This window comes from Poromitra crassiceps (genome assembly GCF_964638095.1).
Source record: "Poromitra crassiceps genome assembly, chromosome: 3".
In the NCBI taxonomy this organism is placed as follows: Eukaryota; Metazoa; Chordata; class Actinopteri; order Beryciformes; family Melamphaidae; genus Poromitra; species Poromitra crassiceps.
The window spans coordinates 22,589,191-22,616,489 of record NC_139625.1 but is presented as its reverse complement, the minus strand read 5'-3'; the positions used below and the strand labels follow the sequence as shown (position 1 = coordinate 22,616,489).

The 27,299-nt window shown below is 45.5% G+C and overlaps 1 protein-coding gene across 1 annotated transcript in view; it reads left to right on the top strand.

The window, feature by feature from the left end:
• Positions 1-27,299, top strand: part of zranb3 (zinc finger, RAN-binding domain containing 3) — a 115,156-nt gene that overhangs the window by 37,798 nt on the left and 50,059 nt on the right. Inside the window, exons 11-16 of the mRNA XM_083632952.1 lie at positions 10,081-10,200; positions 15,830-15,949; positions 17,962-18,141; positions 18,907-19,080; positions 19,871-20,321; positions 26,827-27,051. Of these exons, the coding sequence (XP_083489078.1) occupies positions 10,081-10,200; positions 15,830-15,949; positions 17,962-18,141; positions 18,907-19,080; positions 19,871-20,321; positions 26,827-27,051 (1,270 nt within the window). The remainder of the gene's footprint in view (positions 1-10,080; positions 10,201-15,829; positions 15,950-17,961; positions 18,142-18,906; positions 19,081-19,870; positions 20,322-26,826; positions 27,052-27,299) is intronic.

Here is a 27,299-nt window from a genome sequence, read left to right as displayed (position 1 = left end):
TTAAATCTTTTCATAACGTTAGGTGGTGCTGTTGGAAGCCTTGCATCGGAGAACCAATCATGAGTGTCGTGGGCGGGCCTGCTTTCTGGGGGCAGTGACGCTCATGCAGAACCGGTGTCTCGCAAAACATCGCCGCGTTTGCGGAGAAACATATTAATCACTTAGAAACAAACATAACCTGTTAATAGGACGTGTTTCATCCGGCCCCGGCGGCTAGAGGTCTTTCCCCCAGCGATAAGCCCGACTCCCGAGGCTAACGTTACAGAGCCTGCTGATGACGTCACAGTAGCAAGCGGACCACTTCCGGGTAGGAAAAATGATTGTAAAATAAACAACAGGTATAAACTCTCTTTGCAGCACATCAGTGTCTTGCTCTATATTGGAACTATGAAACATTGCATTGCCGCTACCAAATAAAATTCTAATAATAAATGTAGGCGTGTCTGCTGCCGGCCGTTCTCGCCGGGCTCGAAGAGACAGATTTTGACAGTGAAATTCCCAGACGTTTGGTGGTTAGGTGGCGCTGTTGGCGCCGCTCACCAAACGTCTGGAAACGGAGACTAAAGGCCTAAACATGGTCGTCCGTCCGCCTCGAATTGGAGCCGTCTCGCCGTCTGCCGGCGCCAGCTAGCCCTACATGCTCGGACGCTACTACGCCCTCCCTCCCTCCCTCCTGTGGAAGCTCCGTGTGAAAATGGCGGAGATTGTGTCCCAGGCAGTCTGAATGAAATTGAATGTAACGTTCCCAATTCTATGTATTAAATTCTAAAAAACGACCCTCAACATTTGGGAAGGCTAAGCCACACAACTAGTTCGTTATAATCTAACATCATGCTTTGAAATGCGACTTTACGATGATAAGCCAGGGCAACGGCCAGTCAAAACTCTCCTGCAGCTGACATCACGTACGTATCGTCGCCGTGAAGTCACATTTTCGAGCAGCCCCCGTCAGCCGACGGGGCCCCCTCCCCGTAGGACGGGGCTCCACCCGCCGTCCTACGGGGAGGGCGGGGCGAGGCTCTGACGGACGACCATGTTTAGGCCTTAAGGAGCAGTCAACTGACCTGGGCATCCAGACACAGAACTTGAATGGATAGAACTGTTTTGTGTAATTTGGCTAGTACAGCATATTTCTTTATTTTATTTTATTTTTTATGGAATTTTAAGGGTTAATTGCTATTGTGACAATGCAAGTCTGGATATTAGGCTTGAGAACTGAGTAGATGTTAGCAAAAAGTCAAAACTCATTGAAAAGCTAATGTTAGCGACAAGGTTAGTGTAGCTTTAACAAAGATTGTACTTCTCTTGCCTGCTCAACATTAGCATATTAGCAGACCATGGCAGCAAGGTGAGACAGAGAGCTCCTTTGGTTTTGGGATTTGCTCTCACCATCTGCTTGCTAACAAATGTGCAGCAAAGAACCTTCTTTGCAGCCAAATGTCTCCTCATTGACTTGCCATAAATTTAGTTTATACGGTTCACATAAAAATGGCCCGTTTTGAAATGGAATAACCTTTCTATCGATTCAACTTCCACTTCCCTCCACCACAACCTTCTGGCTAGTTTATTACAATAGGCGCATGTGAGCAGCATCTCCCAAAAGCTCCAAGTGTTATAGCAAGTTAAGTTTTGCTTCTGAAATGGTGAAAATGTACAGTCAAATGATATATTGATAGTGCACTATTATGTGGAATTTAAGCTCTCTATGCGTTCAATATGTTCAATGCATTCCAGTACAAACATTGTGAAGAAGTGGGGTGTTTTTGTGTGTGTGTTCCTTTTCTGTAAACATGTCTCATCTACTTCTACTTCAGCTAGTGATTTCCTATGTTTCCCAGAATACCTTTCAACAACCCCCAGAGAACACGATTGAACTTGCTGCATCAGATCTTCATGATACTTGTAGGAGGAGAGAGCGATAACAATAGCATAGTAAGAGATGGAGAAATTGATCTTGCGGCATCTTCTATGATGGATTTCTCCCTGTATGATGGTTGGTACAGAATGACAGGCTTTGATTCACACTGATGTCACATTGTTTGCGTTTGGCCAGTTTACTGTGTGCATCCACGTTCACTCTTGCAGTCTACATCTGACCAGTTCCTTAGAGGCCACAGGTAACATGTTTCACACAGGAACCCATGCCTGGCTGTCGTCATCAAGAGTCCAACTCCAACCCTCTGGTGTGTGTGTGTGTGTGTGTGTGTGTGTGTGTGTGTGTGTGTGTGTGTGTGTGTGTGTGTGTGTGTGTGTGTGTGTGTGTGTGTGTGTGTGTGTGTGTGTGTGTGTGTGTGTGTGTGTGTGTGTGTGTGTGTGTGTGTGTGTGTGTGTGTGTGTGTGTGTGTGTGTGTGTGTGTGTGTGTGTGTGTGTGTGTGTGTGTGTGTGTGTGTGTGTGTGTGTTAGGGCATTCACGACTAGTGAATTTTACTAGTCGACTAGTCGTCCCTAAAGGTAGTCGACTAGTCGTTTAATTTTTTTTTTTTTTTAATCTTTAAGAAAGAACATGATGTATTTACACGACATACATGGACTATCATATCCCATATCCCCCACAAAGAACATCAAAACACAACAAAACAAAACAAGAAAACTGCATAAGATACACAATAATCCAAGAACAAACAAGACTATTGGACAAACAACCAAACAAAAACAATGCATTCAGCTCCTATCCTGATAAGCCTAATGACACTGGGGTAAAAAGTTCTTAAAGTCAAACTCTGTATGTGGTTGCCATATTTTGGGGATGTCTAAGAATCTGCCTTTGCTCTTGTAGTAAATGTTATCCAACGTATGGTAGCTTGAGAGTTCATTCCACCAGTGAACTACAGCTGGGGGATTGGATGCTTTCCAATTTAAAGCTATGCATTTCCTAGCTGCCAACAGGGCAAGATCTATGTATTTACTTTGAATGCATTGTTTTTGTTTGGTTGTTTGTCCAATAGTCTTGTTTGTTCTTGGATTATTGTGTATCTTATGCAGTTGTCTTGTTTTGTTGTGTTTTGATGTTCTTTGTGGGGGATATGGGATATGGATATGATAGTCCATGTATGTCATGTAAATACCTCATGTTCTTTCTTAAAGTTTTTTTTTTTTTTTTTTTTTTTTACAACTAGTCGACTACTAAGCACAGTGTCGACTAGTGGTTTTACTAGTCGACTAGTCTGTGAATGCCCTAGTGTGTGTGTGTGTGTGTGTTGGCTCTGCTCATATGCAACTCGCTTTACATGCTGCAATAGTGCATCCTGGCTTGGGGTAGTTTCTCCATTATCTTCCCCTTCTGGCAAAACAGTAGCCTAGGTAAACCCAGCCCCCACGTGACCTGCTCTCTCAGTTCCCAGTCACTAGCTTGTGACTGTAAGCAGGGGGAGCCTGAGAGCAGGTCACTGGGGGCTGGGTTTACCCAGGCTAGCAAAACAGCTCCTTTCTAGCTTCATCCATATTGTCCCAGGTCACTGGTGGTCTTATCATACAGGATAACGGTGAAGCGTTTGAGAAGTTGGAAATGTTGAGCATCATTGTATTTCTGTGTAAGGATGGATAGGTTATTTAGGCTGACTTCTTGCTTCTTCCTAAGAATGCAGACGTGGTATCACATCCTGTGAAGTGAAACTGTGTAAGATAGGGAGAGCTAGCCATTTCTCCCTCCCCAGGTCATTGTAGATAGATGACGGTGTGATGCTACTGTATGTAAAGTTCTTGCCTGTAGCAAAAGCAACCCAATACCCAAATGTTCACATCTTGGCTCAGGGTGACCATGTTAGACACAGCGCTCTCAAACCTCTGCACCATCGGGGTATATGAGTCTTCTTCTATCTAGATGATCTGATTTTCATGGCCCGTTCCAAGGAATGTGTCCACACACAGCAGTATACTACTGTATAGTTGATGTGCCACCTGATGAGCTTGGGTTTTGCCATCAATTGGAAGAAGAGCGCTCCCATACCAAGCCAACAGGCGGGGGGTGTATTGGGAGTGCAGCTGGACCCCGCCACACTACGGCGTGTCTGTCGGTTCACAGAGAGATGGCCATGCGGTGGTTCGACTAGGGCTGCTCCACAAGAGCAGCCTCCAGAGGTGGTTTGCCAGGTTACACCTAGACCTGCAGCTTCACTAACACTGCATGGTAACCATCCCCTGGTCAACCATAGGAGACCTGGCTCACTGGGAAACCCCCATGTAGCGGCGGAGGGAACACAGGTCGGGGAGAGTGACCTCCTATGTGTCGGTGTTCACAGGCGCCTCCTTCCTGGGACAATCGGTCGGTGGTGTGTGGCCTACGAACACAGACCATCACATCAACCTGCTGGAGCTGCAGTCATGTCGGTCCTGCAACACGTCCTTCCCCTGATACAGGGGAAGGATGTGTTGGTTAGGACCGACAACCGCTCCACGGTGACCTACATCAACAGACAAGGCGGAGTGAGATCCTGCCCCAAGGACCTGTGGCACTGGACCACAGAACACCTCTGTTCTCTCAAGGCGCTCCACATTCCAGGCCTGGAGAACACGGGAGCTGACCTCATGTAGAGGGAGGCGGCCCCCAGGAGTACGCATGGAGGCTACATCCCGACGTGGTGGACAAGTTTGCTCCCTCTTTGGGAGGGCGCAATTTCACCTGTTTGCCACTTGGCAGAACGCTCAAGCTTAGGACATGCTCGAGCCAGGCACCGTGAGGCGGAGCTCCACAGATTGCGTGCGCTCTCCGTGCTGGGACCGAGGCTTTCATGGTCTGAGCGCTGTTCAGAGCACCGCTGTTTAAACATGACATTGTACAGTGTGAGAAACGGTCCATGAAAAGTCGCAATGAAACGCCATTATCTGCATGTGCAGTACTGAGTGCGGTTTCACTCTCAAATGACCGAATAGAATCACCAAACTTGTTTTTACTGAATGTACTTTGTGCTGCTGATCTCTCTCTCTCAACACAGCACATTTACTTGAAATGACTAAAAAGGAACAGTTAAAAATCAAAGTTTTACCACATGGGTCAAGAAATGTGGTCAAAACACGGCTCCGTGTAGCCTACTTAGTTCATTTCATTTCCCTCCATGTCTCTCCTGCAAAGTGCAGCGCGCCGCAGGAGCTGCGGAGCTACGCGCTGCTAGAAAAATCTTCAGGTGCGGAGGCCTCGCCCCCCGGTGCGCCCAGCGCGATGACATCATATTTGCCGCGCGCCCCTCGCACTCGGCTGCCGCGCTCGGCCATGTCCTGGCCTTCACTGTCCCCTGTGGTTCTCCCTGTTCCCCAGAGGCACTCCCCCTTGACGGTGGATGCGTTTTGGACACGTGCCATGGTCAGGAAAGCTTCTACTGTATACGCTCTTCCTACCCTCCGGCTCATTTCTCCCCTGCTGGTGAGGGTGAGGATGGAGAGAGACTGTCACTCATCCTGGTGGTGGCCTGGACCACACGATGGCAGCGTGGTACACAGAGATGAGACAGCTGCCCCCTGGTGGCCCCAGGCCTGGTAGTGGCACAGCCTCTCCCTGAGAGGGACAGGCTGATGCGCGCTGGTCTGGCTGCGGATGTGGTGCAGATCATTCAGGCCGCGAGGGCTCGATCCACTGTTGCCAATTACAGGGCAAATGTTACGTTCAAGAATTTAATTTTAAAAGGCCATAACTCAGTCACTGTAGATCATAGGAGCAAAACATTCTTGACTGCTGGATGGGATGAGAGACGACATGTTTACGATTTGCTTGTTTATGTTGTAAATATGTTTTAGGGTGGATTTTCCCTGCAGATAAAGAGCATGGCATTGTTTAAAAAATGACGATAGCAGTACCAATATCACTCCCCTTAAAGTGATACCGATACCAAGATATACTTTCCCCCCTACCTTTTTTCATTTCATTCATTCATTCATTCATTTTCTAATTCATTAATTAATTCAACTCTGTACCGCGCTCGACTTCACCACCACAGACCGCATCGGTTGTAGCTGCTGCGGTAGTGGGCCAATCACACATAGCATTGCAGTGATTGGCTGCAAACAAAACCATACAAATAGTCCTTCTTTTCTAGATCTGTGTAACGTTTGACTGGAGAAGTTTCAACGCTACTTGCAGCTACTGGGTTATTTCAGTCGATCCCCAGCCCTAATAATGGCAGCTGTAACCAGGCAAACTGTGAGAGAACAGACACCAGCACATCATTCAGCCCTCGATGGCATGTATGGACTAGCTGGCAATCAATAAGAGACATTCCTGGTCTGATGGAAAGCTGTCGTCTGTGCAAGCTGTCCATCTCTCCCCTCTGGTTGTCACCCTCTTCACCGTCTCCGAGAACCTGACGCAGTATAATTGTCCAGAACCACTTTTCCTGCTCGCCTAAAAAATTGTCCAAAGCGCTCAATGAGATCTCAGGGGAGACCATCGCCATGGTAACAGAGCCTAATGGTCACCAGTGAAAGCACTTAGACAAAGTAGGGAGTTATAACGGAGGTATTATTCCGTTGCGTCGAGCCTGGCATGATTACACCTTATCTCAAAGTTACACGCCGGTCCAAAATAGCATCTCTGTGATGTTGTTGCCATGGAGACTCAGTCGGCCCTCGGTTTGAAGTGACATTTTTTTAATGAGAGAAAAATAAGCAACGCTCTGTGCGGGAAGGTGGCTGGATACTTATGAGGAAGGTTGGGGTCAGAGGACCCAGCGCCTCTCGTCTTTATTGGAAATCTACCCAGCCGCAGTGGAGTTAGACGTTTTAGACTTCCCGTTATTCAGTGTCAGCGCACAGCATAGCTTCCAACATCTGAACGGCTCCCGGCCTCGTTAGCCAGGCTGCTCTCGCTCAACAGAGGAGCAGCCAGCTGATGGGAATGGACAGCTCCTGAAATAAAGAAGACACTGGGAAAGTTGAGTTTAGGACTGTAACCTAAATTGGTGCAACATTACACATCATTCACTTGATTTGGAATTGATGTCAGTCTGAGGCTTTTAGGGTCTTATTGCTCTATTTTTACCGTGAAGCACTTCAGGATTCGCTCGCCTACACACGTGGAATTTCTCGTTCTATTTGTAGCCGGAGAAATTAGCCCAGAGTGAACATTTCCAACACATATATTAACTCTCCAATCATCTGCCACGTTAGAGGGCCCCTGCGTTCCTCTCAATTAGCCCTGCGCCCTCAGCCATGAGGAGCGCGGCCCCGGGGTTAACGAAGACCGGAGATAACCGTGGAATGCAATCATGGGCGCCGCGCCTGCTCCGCCTGCCTCCAAGCTTGGATCTTCTTTTGCGCTTGGCGTTGTTTGTTGATTAGATTTCTGCTCGGTTTAGCCTAACACCGGACCTACTTTCATTTCAAAGCCCCCCCCCCCATCCCCCCCCCCCCCCCACACACACACACACACACACACACTCAACCCACCCCCAAAAACCGATACTGCCACCCCGCTCTCATTTCCGCTCCTATCGGTTTTTCCAGTCAGGCCACACTTTTCTCTACTTTTGAAGGACGGTGTGAAAAAAAACTCTTTCTCCCTTTTTTTTGGGGAGGGGTGGGATGGTGTGATAGATTCTCACATCTATGTCACTCTGATGAGCGTTGCGGCCCCCGCCTGCCTGCCAGTCCGCCTGGCGACTGAACTGCCAAGCGCCTTTGGGGTATTTTTATTGCTTTGCCCGCCAAGCATCTGCTCCCAATTACCCAGAGAGAGGACGGCTCTGATGCCGGACTTTAAAGCGAGCGAACCGACCGCTTCAGACAGCGGAGAAGTTTGTGCGCTAATTAAACTCAGCGGAAGGAATGGGCGAAGCCAAGCCGTCGGTAATGAGGACCCCCCCAGAACAGAACGGGGGGTCGGCGGGCTCCGGCGAAGAGATTCATTACCGGGCGCGTTGGTTAATCATCGGCAAGGCAAAGCAGAGACCCCCCCCCCCCCCTCCCACCGCCACCACCCCCCACCGGAGCAGCTGTGATGGGTGCAGAGGTTGTCAGGTTGCAGGACGTGCGGAGATTATAGGGGTGCGGAGCAAGGCCTGTCTGCAGAAGCTTCTCGCAGTGGCTCCACTCAAATCAAAACTTGATATATTCCACTAGTTTGTGCTATTCTTAGACTTTTATTTTTTCCGGGGCCCCGGAATGAGCCGAGGCGGGCCCCCGAGTCAACATGCTCACCTGGTGGTACATCCGCCACAGCCTTGGCAGAGGGGAGCGGGAGTTGTCAGAGCCAGCAGGCTGATCACAGGTCAGCATGGCATGGCGGAATGGTCTTCAGGGATGTGACTACCTACTGATGCCACCACCAGTGTTGGCTTCATACAGTCATCCTATGTGCCAATCAGGGCAGGAGATACCTCCAGTGTTGGGAAATTTGGACTATGATTACAAATTTATATCTTCAATGCAATGCAACCAAGCACTTGACAAACAATGAAGCAATGATAAATAACACAGCCAAACAGTGAAAATGCCAGACAGGTTACATAAGGATAAAACAAGGAAATACAACAAGAATAAAAGTTAAGAAACTAAACTTTCACTGCAATAAATTTGGACTGCAGCTGTCATTGTCACTGACAGATAACCGGGTGTCTGCAGGTCCTGAAAAAGTCTTAGTATAAGTTCCAACATTTTATCTCAACTTATGGCCTTATAATATCTTGGATACAGTTGCATAAAGCAGTTTTACATTCACTTGTAAGTCTTGGAAAAATGAGCAAATACAGCAACCCGGTCACAACCAAATTTTGACAAACTAGGCATGAGCGTGAGATGCCTAGTCTCGACTGCTGTGCGGGCTCACTTGCTCCCTCGCCCAGCCTGTAGCTCGCCCGCTGTGCGGGCTCACTTGCTCTTATGACATCACTGATGACCACTGCGCGTCGCGGCCTCACCTGCTCTATGACATCCTTGATGACATCATCACGGATGACATCACTGATGACAATTAGGGCAATCGCCTAATTAAAAATCCGGCTCCGTCAGGTCACCCGCACAGCCCAGGGGCGGAAGCCATCGTCTCCGTCTGGTTCCTCCCCGATTCTACCTACTTATACTCTCATCATTATAGCCTCAGACTGATGACATCATCACTGATGACATCAGCACTGATGACATCACATCATTAGATAATTAGGGCAATCACCTAATAAAAAAATCTGTCACGTCACCCGCACGGGTTACACCCACTGAAGGTTTCAGCCCGATCACACGTAAAATGACATAGCTGTGGCCAAACACAAAACTTGAAACAGTGGTCAGAGCCCACATACTAAATTTCATAGATAGATAGATAGATAGATAGATAGATAGACAGACAGACAGACAGACAGACAGACAGACAGACAGACAGACAGATAGAAATGGTGAAGTTGACCCTATGTATGCATTTCTTTCCAAACCTTTGTCTTTCCATCAAGGCAAAGGGCAGCTACTTTAAAGAATCTAAAGTAAACGATCGTTTTAATTTGTCGAACACTTTTATGGTTGCTGCAAAATTCCATTTGTTATTTCATACTTTTGATGTCTTTACTACTATTCTAAAATCTGAAAAATATGTAAAAGAAAGAACAATGCGTCCAGTGTCCAAACCTGTGACTGGTGGTGTATATTTGGGTCATTTTTGTCACCTTGACTGATGGCACGGCATAGTCGCTGGCAACTTCTTGAGATTCACGTGGGCCTTCAGCCGACGGATGAAAAAGCACATTTCTCGCAACTGATGTCATTCCGTACAAAAAAAAAGAAAGAGCACAGACCAATCATATCTCCAAGCCGTGAAGTATCGATTTGCTCTCAGCGTCTTGCTTGCTGACAAATGCGCCCTGGTCGCTCTGTGTGCTGTCTCCCTTTAGAGTCGGGATCCATGGCATTCAATAGGGAATCGATCACAGGGAAAAGGATGCTGCGGTGATTCATTGACTTCTCGGCTGATCTCTCGCCGATCCCCGTGTGGTCGACCGGTGATGGATTCACTCGCTCTCGTTCATCCATGTCTGTTTCTGTATCTTGTGTGTGTGTGTGTGTGTGTGTGTGTGTGTGTGTGTGTGTGTGTGTGTGTGTGTATGCATGCGTGCGCGTGGGCGTGTGTGTGTGTGTGTGCGGGCGTGTGTGCGCGCATGTGTGGCCAGGCGGGAGCCGTGAAGGACTACATTAAGATGATGCTGGAGACAGAGGAGCTGAAGTTCCTGGTGTTCGCCCACCACCTCACCATGCTGCAGGCCTGCACAGAGGCCGCCATCGAGGCCAAGGTAACCGCAAGCAGGGTGCAGAGCAGTGAAACAGACACTAAAACACATCCTGATTTTCCCTTTTGAAAGATGAATCCAAGGCCTTCAAAGGTCCTCTTGAACACAGTTAGAACTAGCAGGGCACTCGGACAGCGCAGACCTCCGCCAAGGCCAATGGTCCAGTCTGCTGTGATATGCAAATTTCATGAGTGGTACCGGATCCGTTCCAACATTTAATGGGTTATTGCTTGGCCTATGCTGCACCCTTCCACCGAGTTTCATGAACATTGGGCCAGTAGTTTTTCCGTAATCCTGCTAACAAACTACTAACTGCACCGAAAACATAACCTCCCAGGAGGAGATAAAAATATCAGCCCAGTCAAACAAACCTATTATTCTGATTAGACTACATGTATTATGTGCGTTCAGATGTAGATGTTTTCATTGTCATATCCGTTGTGCAGTTGGTCGTATATTCTTCATTCTAAAACAAGTCTTAAAAAGTCTCACGACTTCATTCCCTCTGTTCGATGTGAACATAACCCACAGACAGATGCACTCTCTGGACAGTCAATCTGACAGATAGACAAGCATATGGGAAGGCAGATGCCCACAGTCTGTGTTGTGTGTTTGCGCATATTTGTGCAGCTTCCTGTCTATTTTTTCCCTTCTTCTCTTCCCACTTCTCTCTATTTGAAACGGGTAATTCCAAAATGATGTATGTCCATAAATGTTACCTGCCGTCCATTGTTCAATGTTCAATATTTCTAAAATATAACATCCAGTGTGTAAAAGCTTCATCAACCAAGAACTTAAAGAGGACATGAAACATTTCATCATATGATTCTAGTTCAATTGCATTTAACCTGAAACAAGACAGGACACTGCTTTCAAGTCTGGAATTTACCTAGATTTGCTGTAAAGATGAACTACATTTTGGCTTTTCACCAGCTGGGGCGCTGCTTGATGACATCACTAGGTTCAGCTAACTTGTCAGCAGTGTCCTGTCTTCTTGTCTGAGGTAAAATGAACTAGAGTCATATGATCAAATGTTTTGTGTCCTCTTTAACCTCTTCCACTCCACCCCTCCATACCAGACACACATTTTTGTCTTTTTTAGGGGTGGCAGGGGATCTTCTGGATGAGACAGCAGGTCCACAGTATAAGCTACATATAAGCGGTACACCGAATCTGAAAGCTGGGAACCTGAAGATTAATTTGAGATGCAGCCCAACACTGTGTCAAGTTTTTCTAGTCATAAATAATGAACATTGTAGCCTCCCCTTATACACCACATCAAAAACCAGCCAGCCCAATTATCTCTCATAAGTTGTTGCAGCAATTTTTTGGGTTGATCCCATTAGTTATACAGATTTGGTGCAAGATCTAACCATTTTTGACCACTCGAGAATTGCTTAAAAAAGATCAAAAGTGGTATCAAAATCGTTTGACATTTTTGGAGATTTCTGTAAGAATTGCATTAAAAAAAATCTCTCTGCGATTGGTGGTGAGCACTTCTGTTCTGAAAATTGCTCAGAAACCCCCTTATTGTCAATACCTAGGAAAGCCAGTTTGTGGTTTAAAGTTTCATGAGGCTGTGATTATCCTAGTGAAATTGAAGTATCTTCACTGTGGCTTTAAAATGAGCCTGTTACAGCCTCTGAAAGACGGTCATTCGCCACATCCCCTCGGAGTAGAAGAGGTTAAATCACCATAAAATTTAAGATCTTAAAAAAAAACTTTAAATCTTAAGCGCAGTTATTAAAGGTTTGTTTTTATGCTACAGCAGTGGCCGGAGCCATGATGTTTTCCGGTTGTCCGTATGTCCCATTCTCGTGAACGCAATATCTTAGGAATGCCTTGAGGGAAATTCCTCAACTTTGGCACAAACGTCCACTCGGACTCAATGATGAACTGATTACAATTTGGTGGTCAACCGTCAAGGTCACTGTGACCTCACAAAAGATGTTTTTGGCCATAACGCCAGAATTCATACACTGCATGACAAATTTCACACAAATGTGTAGGATGTGTGTGATGACATCATTTTATATCTAAAAGTTCAAAAGCCAACTTCACTGTGACATCATAATGTTTTGCTTACCACTGTAGCTGAGAAAACGATCTTGGGTCATTCTGCAAAAATGGCGGAAATGTTATCACTTACAGTATATTTGCAGACACCAAAATCCTTTAAGTTGGCCTAATAATCACATTAATTATATTGATTTGGACCCCACGATACTTCAATGACTCCACCCTCTTCCCTTCCTCTCCCTGGATGATAACCAGGACAGGGGGCGTGGCCTCCTGTATCTCTGGTAGTCCACCACAAGCTCATTGGTTTAGCTGATATTGAGCTTCAGGTGATTGCCATTGCACCATGTGATGAAGCTCTATATCAGCCCTCTGTACTCCTCTGTAAGGAATAGTCTCTAAGTGAAGACTGCATGTTTTGCACTGGAAATTATTCACTGGAATCATACATGTCAATATAGTGATAACTTCCATTTAGCCAAAAAATACACTTAATACCTTTTATTAAATTCCTTCAAAGTCTTCACTGCAATAATGTATAAGTCTGGGCAGACATGGATGTACGTAAACTGCAACTTGACTTCTTGGCGGAGGCATACAAGCGCCAGGCGGTTATTTCTAGTTTCACCAGGTAATGACAGGTTTCTGTGCACTGCATGTTCACTGTTACGTACTGTACATTAATGCAGAACACGTTTATTAGTGCAATATGCATCATGTCTGCTTTACTAAACACAATGGGACTACATTTCCCTTAACAATTAATTTCCTGCTGTTGTTTTTCATAATACATTTATTTTCTCGCAACTTTTAGCTATAGTATGTTCTGGTTTTGTCAGCATTGTTCTTCTAAATTGTTAAATTATTCTTAAACACAATAATTCCAGGCAGCACTAAAAAGCTCTTACAACAGTCGGTTTTGGCTCTCTGAAACCAGTTTCAAAACTACTAGAATATAGGTTTTTCCCGGTGCTATCAATCATTTTGCAACAGGTGTCGCTGTTTTCATAATGGTGGAGATGATCTCATTTTGGCACAAATGTCCTCATTTCTCTCAATTCATTTAAGACTTTAACGTTCTTCCAGCCATTGAGCACCGAGTTCCCCATTAAGGCTAACCTGAAAATACCTAATGATGCATAATTTATTCATATTTGACCGCTCCTTCCCGGCTAAGCAGAGGTAATTGGCCACACACTATAGTTTTATTCCTTCATCCACGGTCCTGCTGTGACTGCGAGTCAAAACCCTGCCGGGTCTGTGATTAAGTTACACATATTATTGAGTGGTGGAGCTCACAGGTACGGCTCGTGCGTCAGCGAGGGCGATAAAGCGGACGTCAGCAGTCTCACGTTATTTGTCTGGTCCACATGTATGCAGAATTCAACTGCTCAGTGTAATCCAGTGCATTTGTGCAAAAGGCAATCTATTACAAAAAGAATGCAAACGAAATACAGAAACATTCATATCATTATTCAACACCTTCAACACATCATTATTCAACACCTTAAATGTGACCTACTGAATCGTGAGTGATCATAAAACATTTCAGTTGGAGTTACTTTTTGTTTTTGCTCCAACTGAAATGTTTTGTGGTCACTCACGACTCGGTAGGTCACGGGTTAGCTTGGTTCCAGCCAACTCGTAATATAAGCATTTTTCTAAATGTCTATGGAGAATTGAATGGGGACCTCTCTTCCGGGGCAAGAAATGTCACGTGACTGTTCAGGCCTGCAGTACTAGACTCACCGACTTGATCTTGGTCTTGTCACAGACTCATAGTCAATATGACTCGGAATTGAATCAGCTCAACCCTCTCAACTCCTACGTGTATACTACTACCAGAGTGATGTAAAGAGAGAGCGGCGCCAACGGAAGTCCAAAATGCTTGATAGTCACCTGACTCGCGTAGCTATAGTGTGTACGGGGGAATAGTTCCAGGAAGTACATTTTAATGCATAAAATAATGCTGATATACAATTTGATTGTTTAAACGTCTTACTCTTTCAAAGTACATCACAAATGTCCCATTCTGCTACAACTCTACAGTGCTGCTTAATCCAGAACCTTTAATCCGGGAACTATTGCGAGGTAAAAAAAAAAGAAAGAAAATGGTCCATTGGAGTGAATGGAGATAATGCGACTCTTACTATATCTCTATGGCTCTGACTACTACTATAGGGCCCAGCAAGTACTATCTCTGTCTCAAATGGCTAAAATGTGTGTGGGTAGCTTACAATTATGAAGGAACATCTGCATAGTAAGAGGTTGACCATCGTTTAACTTTATTGTCGAATCAAAATGGTTGATTGTTTCATCCGCAGGGAAATGTAGTTGTCACGCCACACACATACTCAAGCCTATTGGCAATAGAGAGTATTCAATTGACCTGAGTGAAGTAGCACATTGGTTTGAGTAGTGTGTTCTTCACTCATCTTGTGTCACTTTGGTCAAATGGTGATAATGCGATATGCTCTCATTCCGGACGGGAACTTCTTCTCATTCTGAAAATCAATCCACTTTGTGCAACTTTTCTTCCACCGCCAATCTCCCAAGGCCTATCTCACAAGTCATCACAAGCCAACGATTTCTCTCAGCTCCCGGCAACCTGTGAAGGAGTTCAAGTGTGTATTTCTGTGCGTGTGCGTGTGTGCATGTGTGTGTGCGTGTGTGTGTGTGTGTGTGTGTGTGTTCGCCATGTGTAATGCAGCGGTATGACACGCGGTAACACCTTCTGGCGCGAGACGCTGGCTCTCTGGTGCGTTCACACTCACCAATTAACAGAGATGGGGATCTTTAAAAAAAAAACGACGGAAAAAAGTGGGATGACAAGCGAACGCACCGTGACAAGATGCTGTGATGAGACCAGAGGGAGGTGACTGTGCTCCCGGGGAAATTACCTCATCTCTTTTGATCTCTCCCAGCTCTCTACAATCAAGTTTTAGATGTTTTAAACTAGTAAATACGGCGCAATAACTGAAGGAAAAACAGCGAATCGGAAGGTTTTTCTCTGGCAGATGTTGGCCTAGAGATGTACATGTTGTTTAACTGCATGTTTTTTGCGTAGATATTATGCGGAATTTTTTTTTTGAAGTTTTATTTATCCAGGAGAAGTCTGTCTCTGTCTCTAAACTCTGCTCCACCATCACCTCCAATACACAAGTTACTGTACATAGTGACACTACTTACTGACACACCAGATCTGGCTCGCATGCATTTTTCTGGTTTGTTTTCAGGTAAAATAAGATACTACAGCTGCAGTATATAGCATAAAGCATAAAGGATGCAAGCGAAGAAAAAAAACTACCGGTAATCCACCTTGGTTTTGTATGTGTGCACTCTCCTTATAATTGAGTTGTATGTGTGTTAAGATGTAACTAATCGCATTCCAAAGCATGCGCACAAAGCTCACTTTCCTTCAGCTGAAATGAACTGGAGTCATTCTAATTAGATCCAGCAAACAACGGGATTTCAATCCATTTCTAAGGTGCATGTGTCTGCCGAGTACATCGCACACTTGCCCCACTGTAACTGTGGATATGTTGTACTCTGCAGTCAAGTGAATTTCCCTCTGGAGAGTCAATGTTCCGGTGTCTGCCCTCTGTCTTCCCAGGCCGGTTACATCCGCATCGACGGCAGCGTGCCGGCCTCAGAGCGCTACCAGCTGGTCCACAAGTTCCAGAGTGACCCGGAGACCCGCGTGGCCATCCTCAGCATCCAGGCAGCTGGACAGGTACACACGCACACACACACGTGCATGCACACACACACACACGCATGCACACACACACCAGGGGCATCGCTAGACCCTGGCTTCCGGGGCTAGAGCCCCGGATGTTTTTTTCCTAGCCCCGGATGTTTTTTTCCTTTTTTTTTTTTTTTTTTCAATAAACAAAGTCTGGCATTAATAATCAGTACATTATACAAAAAAATCAGACTAAACATTTACAAAATTGGAACAGACAATCAAATAAACAACAAAATAAAATAAATAAAGCAAAATCATTAAGTCAGAGTTCTAAACAGTTTTCTAAAAAAACCAAACAGAAAATATCAGTAGGCTATGCAGGACCAAATTATCAGTTACTATTGTCATAGTGTGTCATTACATAATGTTTCTGCTTCACTCCTCACCACCTCCTCTCCACACGAGCTCATCATCTCACTATGAAATTATTCAAACAAATGACATGCGCCAACATGCACGCACAGCATCACAGTAGCTACAACTATGAAATTATCTTATGTTATTTAGTTGTTTAGTTGTGAAGATATTTTCTGAGATAAATGGGCCTTGATGCTCAAGGCCCATTTATCTCAGAAAATATCTTCACACAGAATATTATTAACCATACAACCTACAACGCTAGCATCAGCATGAAGCCACAGCCATCCACTCCAATGTCTATAGAAGCTAACGTTAGCATGACTGTCACAATAACAATGCCTTCACTTCACAGTTACATTAAACAAAACCACACATCACTGCTTCATTAAACCATTACAACAAACAATACGTTGTTCCCAATTCCAGCTAGGCGCTTTTGATTACCGTAGATAGAACCGTAGGTTGAAGAGCGACATGTGTTTTGCGACCGGCCGGTGAGCACACCTTACGTCAAGTAGCGTAGATATAACATCACTACGTCCGCTCTAAGTTTCAAAATAAAAGTACCATATGATACAAAAACGGCACCATCAGAATTTAGGTTTACAGGAAGCGTGTACCTTAATAAAATACCTTCACAGGAGTTACTGGGGGGGTTCGTACCATTGAGATATAATATTTAATAAAATAAAATATGTAAATTTGCTAAGTGGACTCCCGCCAGAACCCTATCAAGGACCTCTGGTGGTCCCTGGACCTCGAGACCCACTAATCTTGTTCTTCTGTATCCATCTCAAATGACTCACAACATGGGTATTTACGGATTGGAAAAACCAACATTTTTTGAGTGGGGGGGAGGGGAGCCCCCTCCCCCCTTACCCCCCCTCCCCGTCGGGGTTCCTGGCTAAAGCCCCCAGTGTCTTCAGGACCTAGAAACGCCCCTGACACACACACATACGTGCATGCACGCACAGACACACACACACACACACACACATGCGCACACACACACACACACACACACACACACACACACACACACACACATACACACACGCATGTGCACACACACACACACACACGCGCACACACACACCAAGACTCAACTCCATTCCTCCATTCCAGGTTGAGTAAAGCTGGTAGTTGTATTTGGCTTGAATTTTGGACTAGGAGACGAATTCTCAAACTCCCCCATAATGCAATGTTGTAGCCACTGAAGACCAAACCCACCAAACACGAAATTTTATATTGGAACAAAGATGCAGAGAATGTTAGTAAAAGAAAATCATATGTTGTCATGAAAAAGTCATGGAAAAACACGCAAATGTGTAGTAGCCTTAAAGGAGGTGGCACTTTTCTATTGAAAGAACACAGTGCCCTGTCTTCTTGTTTTGAGAGTGTGTTTGCTGTGCTGCTCTACTGGCTGAGATAGTACCTGCAAATCCCTGCACCACCTGCTCAAAATCTGGGTTGGGGAAGTGATTAAGTAACATTCCCCAGTGCCTCAACTATAAATGAATGAAGTAATCTGGTGTGAACAAGACTTGTGTGTGTAAAAGCATAAATGTGGAGAAACGTGTTGTGCGTTTGTGTAAGTGGACGAATGTGCGAATTTTGCGCACGCGTGTCCTCGGCAGGGCCTGACCTTAACGGCTGCCAGCCACGTGGTGTTCGCCGAGCTCTACTGGAACCCGGGCCACGTCAAGCAGGCGGAGGACCGCGCCCACCGCATCGGCCAGACCTGCTCCGTCCACGTCCACTACCTGATCGCCAAGGGCACCTTTGACACCGTCATGTGGGCCATGCTGAACAGGAAGGTACCAGGGGGGGGTGTGAGGGGGCCTAACAGGGAGACATGTATGCGCTAAGGCTCGAGATCTCATTTAAATCACAGTGCAGTGTTGGGCAGCCTGTTCCTGCTTTCTGCCAGCCTGTTGACCAATGAAAAACACAAAGGAAGAGTCAGACTTTGTGAAGAGGATGCTGCATGGTTCAGGTTTAAAGAGTCAATGTTGTTGTTTTTTACATGACATCTTGTCTAAGTAATGTTAAAACAAGTCTGTACAGTGCTAAGATGTTTTCACACTGATATGTGTAGCTAATTAATGATCAGTTTATTTGAATGTGATCTCAGCTCTCTGGCTCCCGTAGTTGATCAGCTGCTTTCATCTCTTCTATGGAGAATACAGTGATATTAGCAAACATAACTTCATTCACTGAAATATTTAGCAGTTTATTTGTACAGAAAGTACAGTATGTATCATCACCATACATGTAAAGTGATCCAGACTAGTTCTTCTGTCTTGTGAGATCATCAGTTAATTTGCATATGATTTGGGCAGTTAGTATTGCTACAGTAATTGCAGCAAAGATGTCAAGTAAAATTTCCCCTTTTATACGGCTCAGTAAAGAACAGAATATTTTTACCGTGCCATGATGGCATTTTGAAGGCGTCCAGGAGTAGTGGAGGGAAGTGTGTCACCCTGACTGACTGACCTGAATTTGCCTCTGAAAGTCCAAAGAGAGAAAGTGGAGGGGGAAAAGTGAAAGGCTATACAGCTTCCTTCCATGCTGTCTGGCAGGAAACGGTGACGGGCATCGCTCTGGACGCCAGGAAGGACTATCTGAAGGCCGAGGAGGGTGACAAGGACAAGTGGGACTTCCTCAACTTCGCCAACGCGTGGACGCCCAGCGAGGCGCTCCCACCGCCGGGGAGCAGCGCGAGAAGCGACAAAGATGGCGTGTTCTTTTCCCACGTGAGTCGGGTTTGAGAAACACGACAAACAGCAGTAGTAGTAGTAGTAGTAGAAAGGAGTTTGATGTATCTCAAGAATTGCCATCCGTTATTTGTCAGCAGGTAGTTCTCATTATTCGTTGCAGTGGCACCAGGAAAATACCTGACATCAGAATACTTGGCTTTTTATAGTGTTGTTGGGGATAAATAAAGTTATGTAACAAAACAATGTGTTCTAGCAAAAGGCACATGCTTGAAGAGTCTAAGTATGTAGATGTAATGGGTACTCTGCAGAAGAGAGTAGAGGCCTTCCAATGGACAAGAGCGTCTGCTGAAGTGTAGGCAAGATGTCTGTGTTTATTGTGAGTTAGGGCTGCAACTAACGATTATTTTCATAATCGATTAATCTGTCGATTCTTTTCTCGATTAATCGATTAGTTGTTTGGTCTATAAAATTACAGAAAATGGTGGCAAATGACGATCAGTGTTTCCCAAAGCCCAAGATGACGCCCTCAAATGTCTTGTTTTGTCCACAACTCAAAGATAATATCAGTTTACTGTCATACAGGAGTAAAGAAACCAGAAAATATTCACATTTACGAAGCTGGAATCAGAGAATTTAGACCTTTTCTCTTAAAATTGTACTCTAAACGATTAATCGATTATCAAAATAGTTGTCGATTAATTTTCTGTCGATCGACTAATCGATTAATCGATTAATCGTTGCAGCTCTATTGTGAGTGGAGAAATGAGATGATGTGAAATGAAAAAGACAAATAACCATCTCGGACTTGCATCCGTCCTTCCTGCAGTTTGAGAAAGACAAGCAGCACGACATCCGCTCCTTCTTCTCCCCCGGCGGCGGCGGCAAGGAGAAGAAGAAGAGGAAGAGGACGGAGGACAAAGAAGCGTCTCCCTCCGTCGTCCCGGAGACGAGCGAGGACGAAGAGAGCGAGGACGAGCGAGCCAGGTCCGCTCCTGCCTCTCCGCCGGATGGGGACTTCTCCCCCCAGCTGAAGAGGCTGCGGACGCCCCGGGCCGGCCCCAGCCCCGCAAGTCAGTTCAGGGGGAAGCGGAGGTCGGCGGTGGGGGGAGGCGTCTCTGTCAGTTCCAGCCCCATGGCTTCAGTGCTCCCCCGGCGCGGGCTGCCGGAGACCACCCCACCCCCACCCAGGGAGAAGTGGACCTGTCCGACCTGCACCTACTCCAACAGCGGCCTGCTGCCTTACTGCGAGATGTGCGAGTCCCCGCGCTCTTGTGCTGGTGAGTGTTTGGTCACTTAGGTTTTTTTCCCCTCTGCATTTCTGTATCGTGATATATTGAATTTCAATATATCATCCCATCCCTAGCTCATTTGGTCAAAACAAGTAATAATAACACATCATCTGGTCTATTCTCCCCTGTGTGTCTGGGAGTATGATGTTCCTCTCCCTGTCTCTCTCTCTCTCTATCTCTCTCCGTCGTCATCATACACTTCATTTAGTCTAGAGACCGACATGTCTGATTGCAAAACAAACTGGAATGAAGCCGAAAATCCATTCATCGCTTTATTTTCCTTCCCGTCAATATCAATCGCGGCAGTCTGCTGACATAATACTTTTGAACAGCATTACAGATTTCACCAGATGGAGACGCGTGATAGCAAACGATAGAGGCGAGCTTGCCAGAGACTGAAATAGCATCGCTCTGAGAATATCATCCCCCTCTCTCTCTCTCTCTCTCTCTCTTCCCCTCTCAGCAGATGACAAGGACTCAGTATAATTCTCACCTGTCAGGCTGAGAGGGAGAGAGAGAACAGGCGCCTTCCGCTGTTGCAAACATCTCACACAAAGTTGGGAGAAAAGTTGAGTTGGCTCTCGCTGATGTCCCTTGTTAGCCTATCTAACAGAAGAGGAGGGGCGGAAGTAGTTATGACCTGGCTCGGCTATATAGGTCCATGCTGGGAAGTGTCTAAGGTGCGGAGATGCATCCTCCAGAGCTGTTGGTATGGCCACAGATGAGCCGCAAAACCTGTGCATGGATTAAAGTTCTCTTACATGAGATCAGTGCAGATTGGCGCGCCTCGTCGTCTCCATCAGGCAGACCAATCTGTCTCCACACACTCGGTCCCACTCGCTTTCAGTTCTGCAAGTGCAGCTTTCCGACAGAGCCTCCCATTGTGAAGACAAATGTCAAAACTCTTTCACGTAAATTCTTTTTTATTGGTTTTGCAGTTAAGAACACAAAACAAGAACAGTTCAGGTCCGTAGTTCAAGACGTCGCGAGTCAATTCTATACACATACCAGACATACCAGAGAAATACAGGGGGATTTTTTTCTTCTTCTAAAATCTGGAATCCACTTCTTTGTGTTATCAGGTGGGTAAAATTGGCCAATAGTCGCATATCAGTTGAACATCATTGCTCCAACTCGCGTTGTCATGTTGAAATGCAATCACAGGCACTGGCAAAAGAACTGGAGTTGGTCCCTGCCCCTGGGTGCTGCACCACGGCTGCCCACTGCTCCTACTGTAGTTCTAGGAAGGTTCCTAGTAGTAGAGGATGGGTCAAATGCAGAGGATGATTTTCCCAATAAAGAATAACTTAACTTAACAGTTGAGGTGTTTTTTGTTTCTTACATATGTTTCCAAATGGAACTTTGGAACTACTTTATTGCGCCTCGAGGGACTACTAAAGTATTTTGAATTTAATTTAATTGTCTTCTGAGCTAAAGGGTTTCATTTACCTAACTGCCTGTGCTTCTACCTAATACTGAAGTCACTTTATTTTGAATGCTCAATACCACAACTCATAATTAAACTGGGAAGGGAACCATACAAAGCACTCGTTAGTGAAGACATGTTTTCATGGAATCAAGATGTCAGAATTCATAGAGACACCAAAATAAAGCTAGCTCATCAAAGCAATTCCCCTGGGATAGCATGAGCCCACCTAGCGTTACTTTTTCTTTTTGGCTGGCATTTCAGTGTACTTGTGGGAATAAATCTGAGAGAATACATCTTAGTGCTTATTGTTTAACAAATGATAGGCTTTTATGTTTTATATTGAAATTGTCGTCACTTTTGAAGGTGTTAAAATGAGAATCTGTAATTTCTTTCTCTTGGCCAGTAACTTTTCTGATAGAGGTTCTGTAAAATAATCAATGATTGTGTTTTACCTCAAGTCTTGAAATGTGGCCCTGGATTGGTGAAACCTGCAATGATCCTTTCCCCCTAAAAACACATGGTCTTAAAAACACATGGTCTAAAAACACATGGTCTAAAAACACATGGTCTAAAAACACATGGTCTAAAAACACATGGTCTAAAAACACATGGTCTAAAAACACATGGTCTTGGCTATTTTACATAGAAGTGAAGGTTAACTGGGGCGGTAGATTCCCTGCCTACCAATACGAGGGTTGCAGGTTCGAGCTCCTGTGTTACCTCTGGCTTGGTCCATACAGGCACAATTAGCTGTGTCTGCAGGTAGGAAGCCGGATTAAGGGTATGTGCCCTGGTCGCTGCACTACTAGTGCCTCCTCTGGTTGGACAGGGCGCCTGTTCGGGGGGAGGGGAACTGGGGGGAATAGCGTGATCCTCCCACGTGCTACGTCCTGGTGAAACTCCTCACTGTCAGGTGAAAAAAAACTTGGCTGCCGAGTGCGTCGGAGGAAGCATACTAGTCCACAACTCTCCCCAGATCGGCAGAGGGGGTGGACTGGGACAGCAGGGAATTGGCCGAGTACAATCAGGGGGAAATCTGAAAAAAAAAGTGAAAAAATTGAAGGTTAACTAAACTTACTTGAGCTTGGTCACTTGGCCGATTAAAAGTCTTGTTAAATTGAAGTCATTGTGCTTGAGTCTACGCGTTCTACGACTTGTCCTGTTCCTCCTATGCTCCTGGCGCACACGGTAGTTCAAAGATCATCTCGTTTTGTGGGGGGTTGGAGTTGGAACTGTGTTGCTACGCCTCTGAAGTCCTCATAGGATCTCTAAAGTCCCTTTCTGCTTAAATTCAGTTTATATTCACTGCGAGTACGGTAAACGCGAGCTACTCCATACTAGTAGGCCTGTTTGCAGCTGGGCCCATGGGACGTGAGGATCGTGCACTTCAAAAAAAACACGCACGTTTCAAACATGGCAAGGAAGTGCACGCCCACGTGCGCTGCCCACGCACGTCTCTGCCCACGCACGTCTCTGTGAACAAAATTCCCTGCCGCCCATTTCGCGCTCAGCTGCAGCGGAGGACTAGCAGGCGCACACTCTTCTTTGACACGGGCGTCACTTTGCATTCACAGCGGTGGGGCCGTGTGTCAGCTCGCTACATGTGGGATTTAACAACCTGCGAAATCTGTAAATGACAGACTGCTGGAAAATAACAACTGTATTTATGGAGATATCTCTCAACACGGCACTGCAATCCACACAGCCTGTAGACATGCAGGGAAGTAGTCAGTTTAACCAGCGCAGTGTCTGTAGTGTTCTGCATCAAATGCAAATGGTGTCCCTTTTTAAGAGCAGCAGCTTCCTTCCAGCATGAATGAACCAGCGGCTTGTCTCTGTGACACTGGTGCAGAGAGAGACATATTGACAACTTACAAGGCATCACAGTACACACTGCCCCGATGAAAGCACGACGTATTACAGACTGTAAACTTGACAGATATTGTATCAAAACAGATTAATTGTTGAGATTAACAGAGAAATTAATAAACTTGCACTTTGAAATGTATATATGTTTTCCTATGATGGAAAAACATTAATTAATGATTGTGAGGAATCATTAACAGTAATTATTAGTGAACATCTAGCAGAGTCTCCTGTAGGCGATTAAATGCATAATCATTATTTAAAGGTAAACCGAGTAAATTTATATTATTCGGGAAGATTACTGTATATCGAACGGGTCGGCTCGCCCTCCACGTCACTCTCTACCCTTCAGGTAGCTCTCAGTCTCAAAAAGGTTGGTGACCCCTGAAAGGGACAGCAGAAGACATTCAACAGTCAGTGTCAGTATGCATTTTAGCAGCATGCAGTGTGAAAATGCAAAGGCAGGGTTTCCTTCCCTGACTTTAGGTGCTTTCACAAAATATTTACACAATGAGATTTTGGATAAATAATCATCAGTAGTGACCAAATTTCAAGCAGGAAGGCCGCCATATTCACGTTACCTGATCAGCCCGTGACGTCAGTCAAGCCCAAGCGTGACGTCAGTCATGACGTCAGTCGATCCCGTCCGGCATGACGTCAGTCGTCACCAGTTCATCGTGGTACATATAGCGAGGGCTCTACGTCACCCCCACTCTGGCGGATCACAGCAGCAGTTGGCATCACGGCTGCTCGTTCCCCCCGGAGCCATACTCCGAAGCTGGCGTTTCACCCCACCCACCTCCCCAGTCCGCCACTAACGAGCCATGCAGGCCATTTGCTAAATAAAGTATCTTGTTAAACCTTACCGTCCGGTCTCTCATGATTGAAATGTGGCTATAACGACCAAGTGGGTAAATGCAAATAATAGAACGGTCTGCTAAATTCCGAAAATGACATGACTTTATGGTAATGCAGCCTTTAAAACCAGGAAAAGACAACACTTATGCCATATCCCAATATTACAAACATCTAGAATCTATGTCAATATCTGGTCTCAGCCCTAGTGTGCATCGCAAACAATGTTTGAAGTCAATGACACAGAGGATCATCCAGATCTTTACAACTTCACAAACCAAAAGTTCTTACGATCTAAACGGTCTGGAAATGTTTGCTAATTTGCGCTTTCCTTGCTGCAAACATCTTGTGGGATCTGGATCTCGCCTGTAGTCTATCACCAAGCCTCACACTAATTAACAACAAAACAGAACATAAATTAGGCACCACGTCTCTGTTCAGCCTTCCAGGGTTAAATCAACAGTCTTTAAATAAATGCGTAGCTCGCGGGACTGAGTTGGTGACTGAGTTTGAGTCCATCTGTGCCGTTTGGAGGATGGGCACGTGGGTTGAGTCCTTCTGCTCTTCCACAGGTAGAGCAGTGATCTACCTGGCTAGACGTCGCAGTACATTTCACCTCTTTCGAGACTACTCTTGTCACCCACTGTGACCCTATCTCTATCTCTCCTCGCAGACCGCAATAAAAGCTTTTCTTACTTTTTTCCTGCCAGTGCAGGTGGCAGATCTGGAGCTACTGCGCTGGTCACAGGCTATATGAGTTTGAATCAGACCGCATGCTTGTGTGTACTCGCGAGTCTGATACAGTTCCCAAAGCGACTCTCGAATTCAAACAGCTGCAGACATAATGGGGCGCCCTCATTGGGAAAACACTGGTAAAGTCGAGGCAGGGCCCTGTAGGATTTCCCCCGTTAACATCTTCCTCTGTGGGGGGACGGCCGGACATAAATTGAGCCGTCTCTCGACAGTCTGGTTTAGCTTGTTAGCTCCGGGGGGCAGCGGCGGGCCGAGGAGCCCCAGAGACTTTCGTGACATTTGAGGGAGCCGGCTAGAGGCTGGCCTTTTGAAGAAACAAGCCACAGAGAGGCACGATCACTAATTAGCCCTGTGCGTCGCCGAGACTCTCAACTTACTGTCTTGTTAGACTTCACACCTCAGGCTTAGCAAATAGCGTGAAGGGAAATGATGGGAAAAATAACTAGCTTACGTAGGAATGGGTGTTTTTATAGCACTTCTCTCGACGTCTGAGTGAAAATGGCATTTTGTGTTTAATGGGAAATAATCTCGTGAGATTTTGAATATTCCTCACTAGAAATCACAGGCGTGATCTGATTTGCTGTGTTTTACTGCTAGCAGCTGATTGGTTGAGCTCAAATGATGTCATGTTACTTTGATGAGAAGCAATATGGGTTGAGAAACCGGGGCTGGACTGCCACAGTTTCTGAGTGGCAGTATCTCATAGAATATGACTCTACTCGAACCCCGACTTTAAATAATGCTAAGTGTATGAATGGCGATAGGATAATCCTTGCATTCATTAACATTTTCCCAGCTTGGATTTCAGCCTGACCTTAACAAAATTACATCATCCTTTATGAATGAACAATGAGAGATGGAGGTAATTAATTCTCCCAACAAATTATATTGGCTGTTTGATCTGAGAGCTGGAGGGTGGCAGGTGTTCCGTCTGCAGTGGCCAGCTTCACTGCCGACGGGCCACTGAACCAGAGTCCGTCTCAAATAGTACCGGACCGGTAGTTCACTAGAGCTGCAACAATTAATCTATTGACAGAAAATTAATCGCCAACAATTATTTTAGTCGTTAATCATTTCGACTAATTTTTAAGAAAAAATACTAACATTATGTCGTTCCATCTTGTTAAATGTGAATACTTTCTGGTTTCTTAAAAAAAAAAAGACATTTGAGGATGCCATCTTGGGCTTTGGGGGAAAAGTGATCGACATTTTTCACCATTTTGTGACATTTTATAGACCAAACAACTAATCGATTAGTCGAGAAAATAATCAACAGATCAATAGTTAAAATAATCGTTAGTTGCAGCCGTATAGTTCACATCCATTAAATTGTCACTTTTTACAGGACTCATGATAGCTAATAACGTCCCTAATGACCCACGTTGAGTTTCACTTTCATGTCAGCAATCATTTTGTCAAACTAAGCATCACTCTTAAGATGATGGATATCTCACTTGGGAATAAAACTCCTCAAACTGTGATTACATTTTGTAACTTGGCCAATAAAGTAATCGTCATCTCTCTCACTCTCTTTCTCTTTCTTTCTTTCTCTCGCTCTCTCTCTCTCTCTCTCTCTCTCTGCTGGCTCAGAGCCAGCCAGGCCTCGGCGCCTGGACTTGCGGACCCCCGTCGTCATCTCCTCCAGCTCCGACGAGGAGCCAGAGCCCAAAGGCAAACAGAGCGAGGAGGGGGAGGCCGCGCCTCCCAAAGACAAACAGAAGCCGGGAGAAACGGAGAAGGAGGGCAAGCGGTGGCACAAAGGCAAACAATCACCAGGAGAGCGAGACGGCGGCGCTCCTCCTGATCACACACAGGGTAATCCCACCTGCAATCTTCTCCTCTTCATATCTAGGGAAATTGTCTGGCGCCACATTGTCACCTGCCCGTATAATACTGTTTAATATCATCACTTCAATCCAATAATTGACTATATCCCATTCCATATGGGGCTGTGTATTATTATTTTTACTATTATTATTATCTAGCTGGGGATATTGCCTATTTCTGCTCACAGCACGCTACAGTACAACTGGCCTGAAAGAGAGATTGAGTCAAATCTCCCT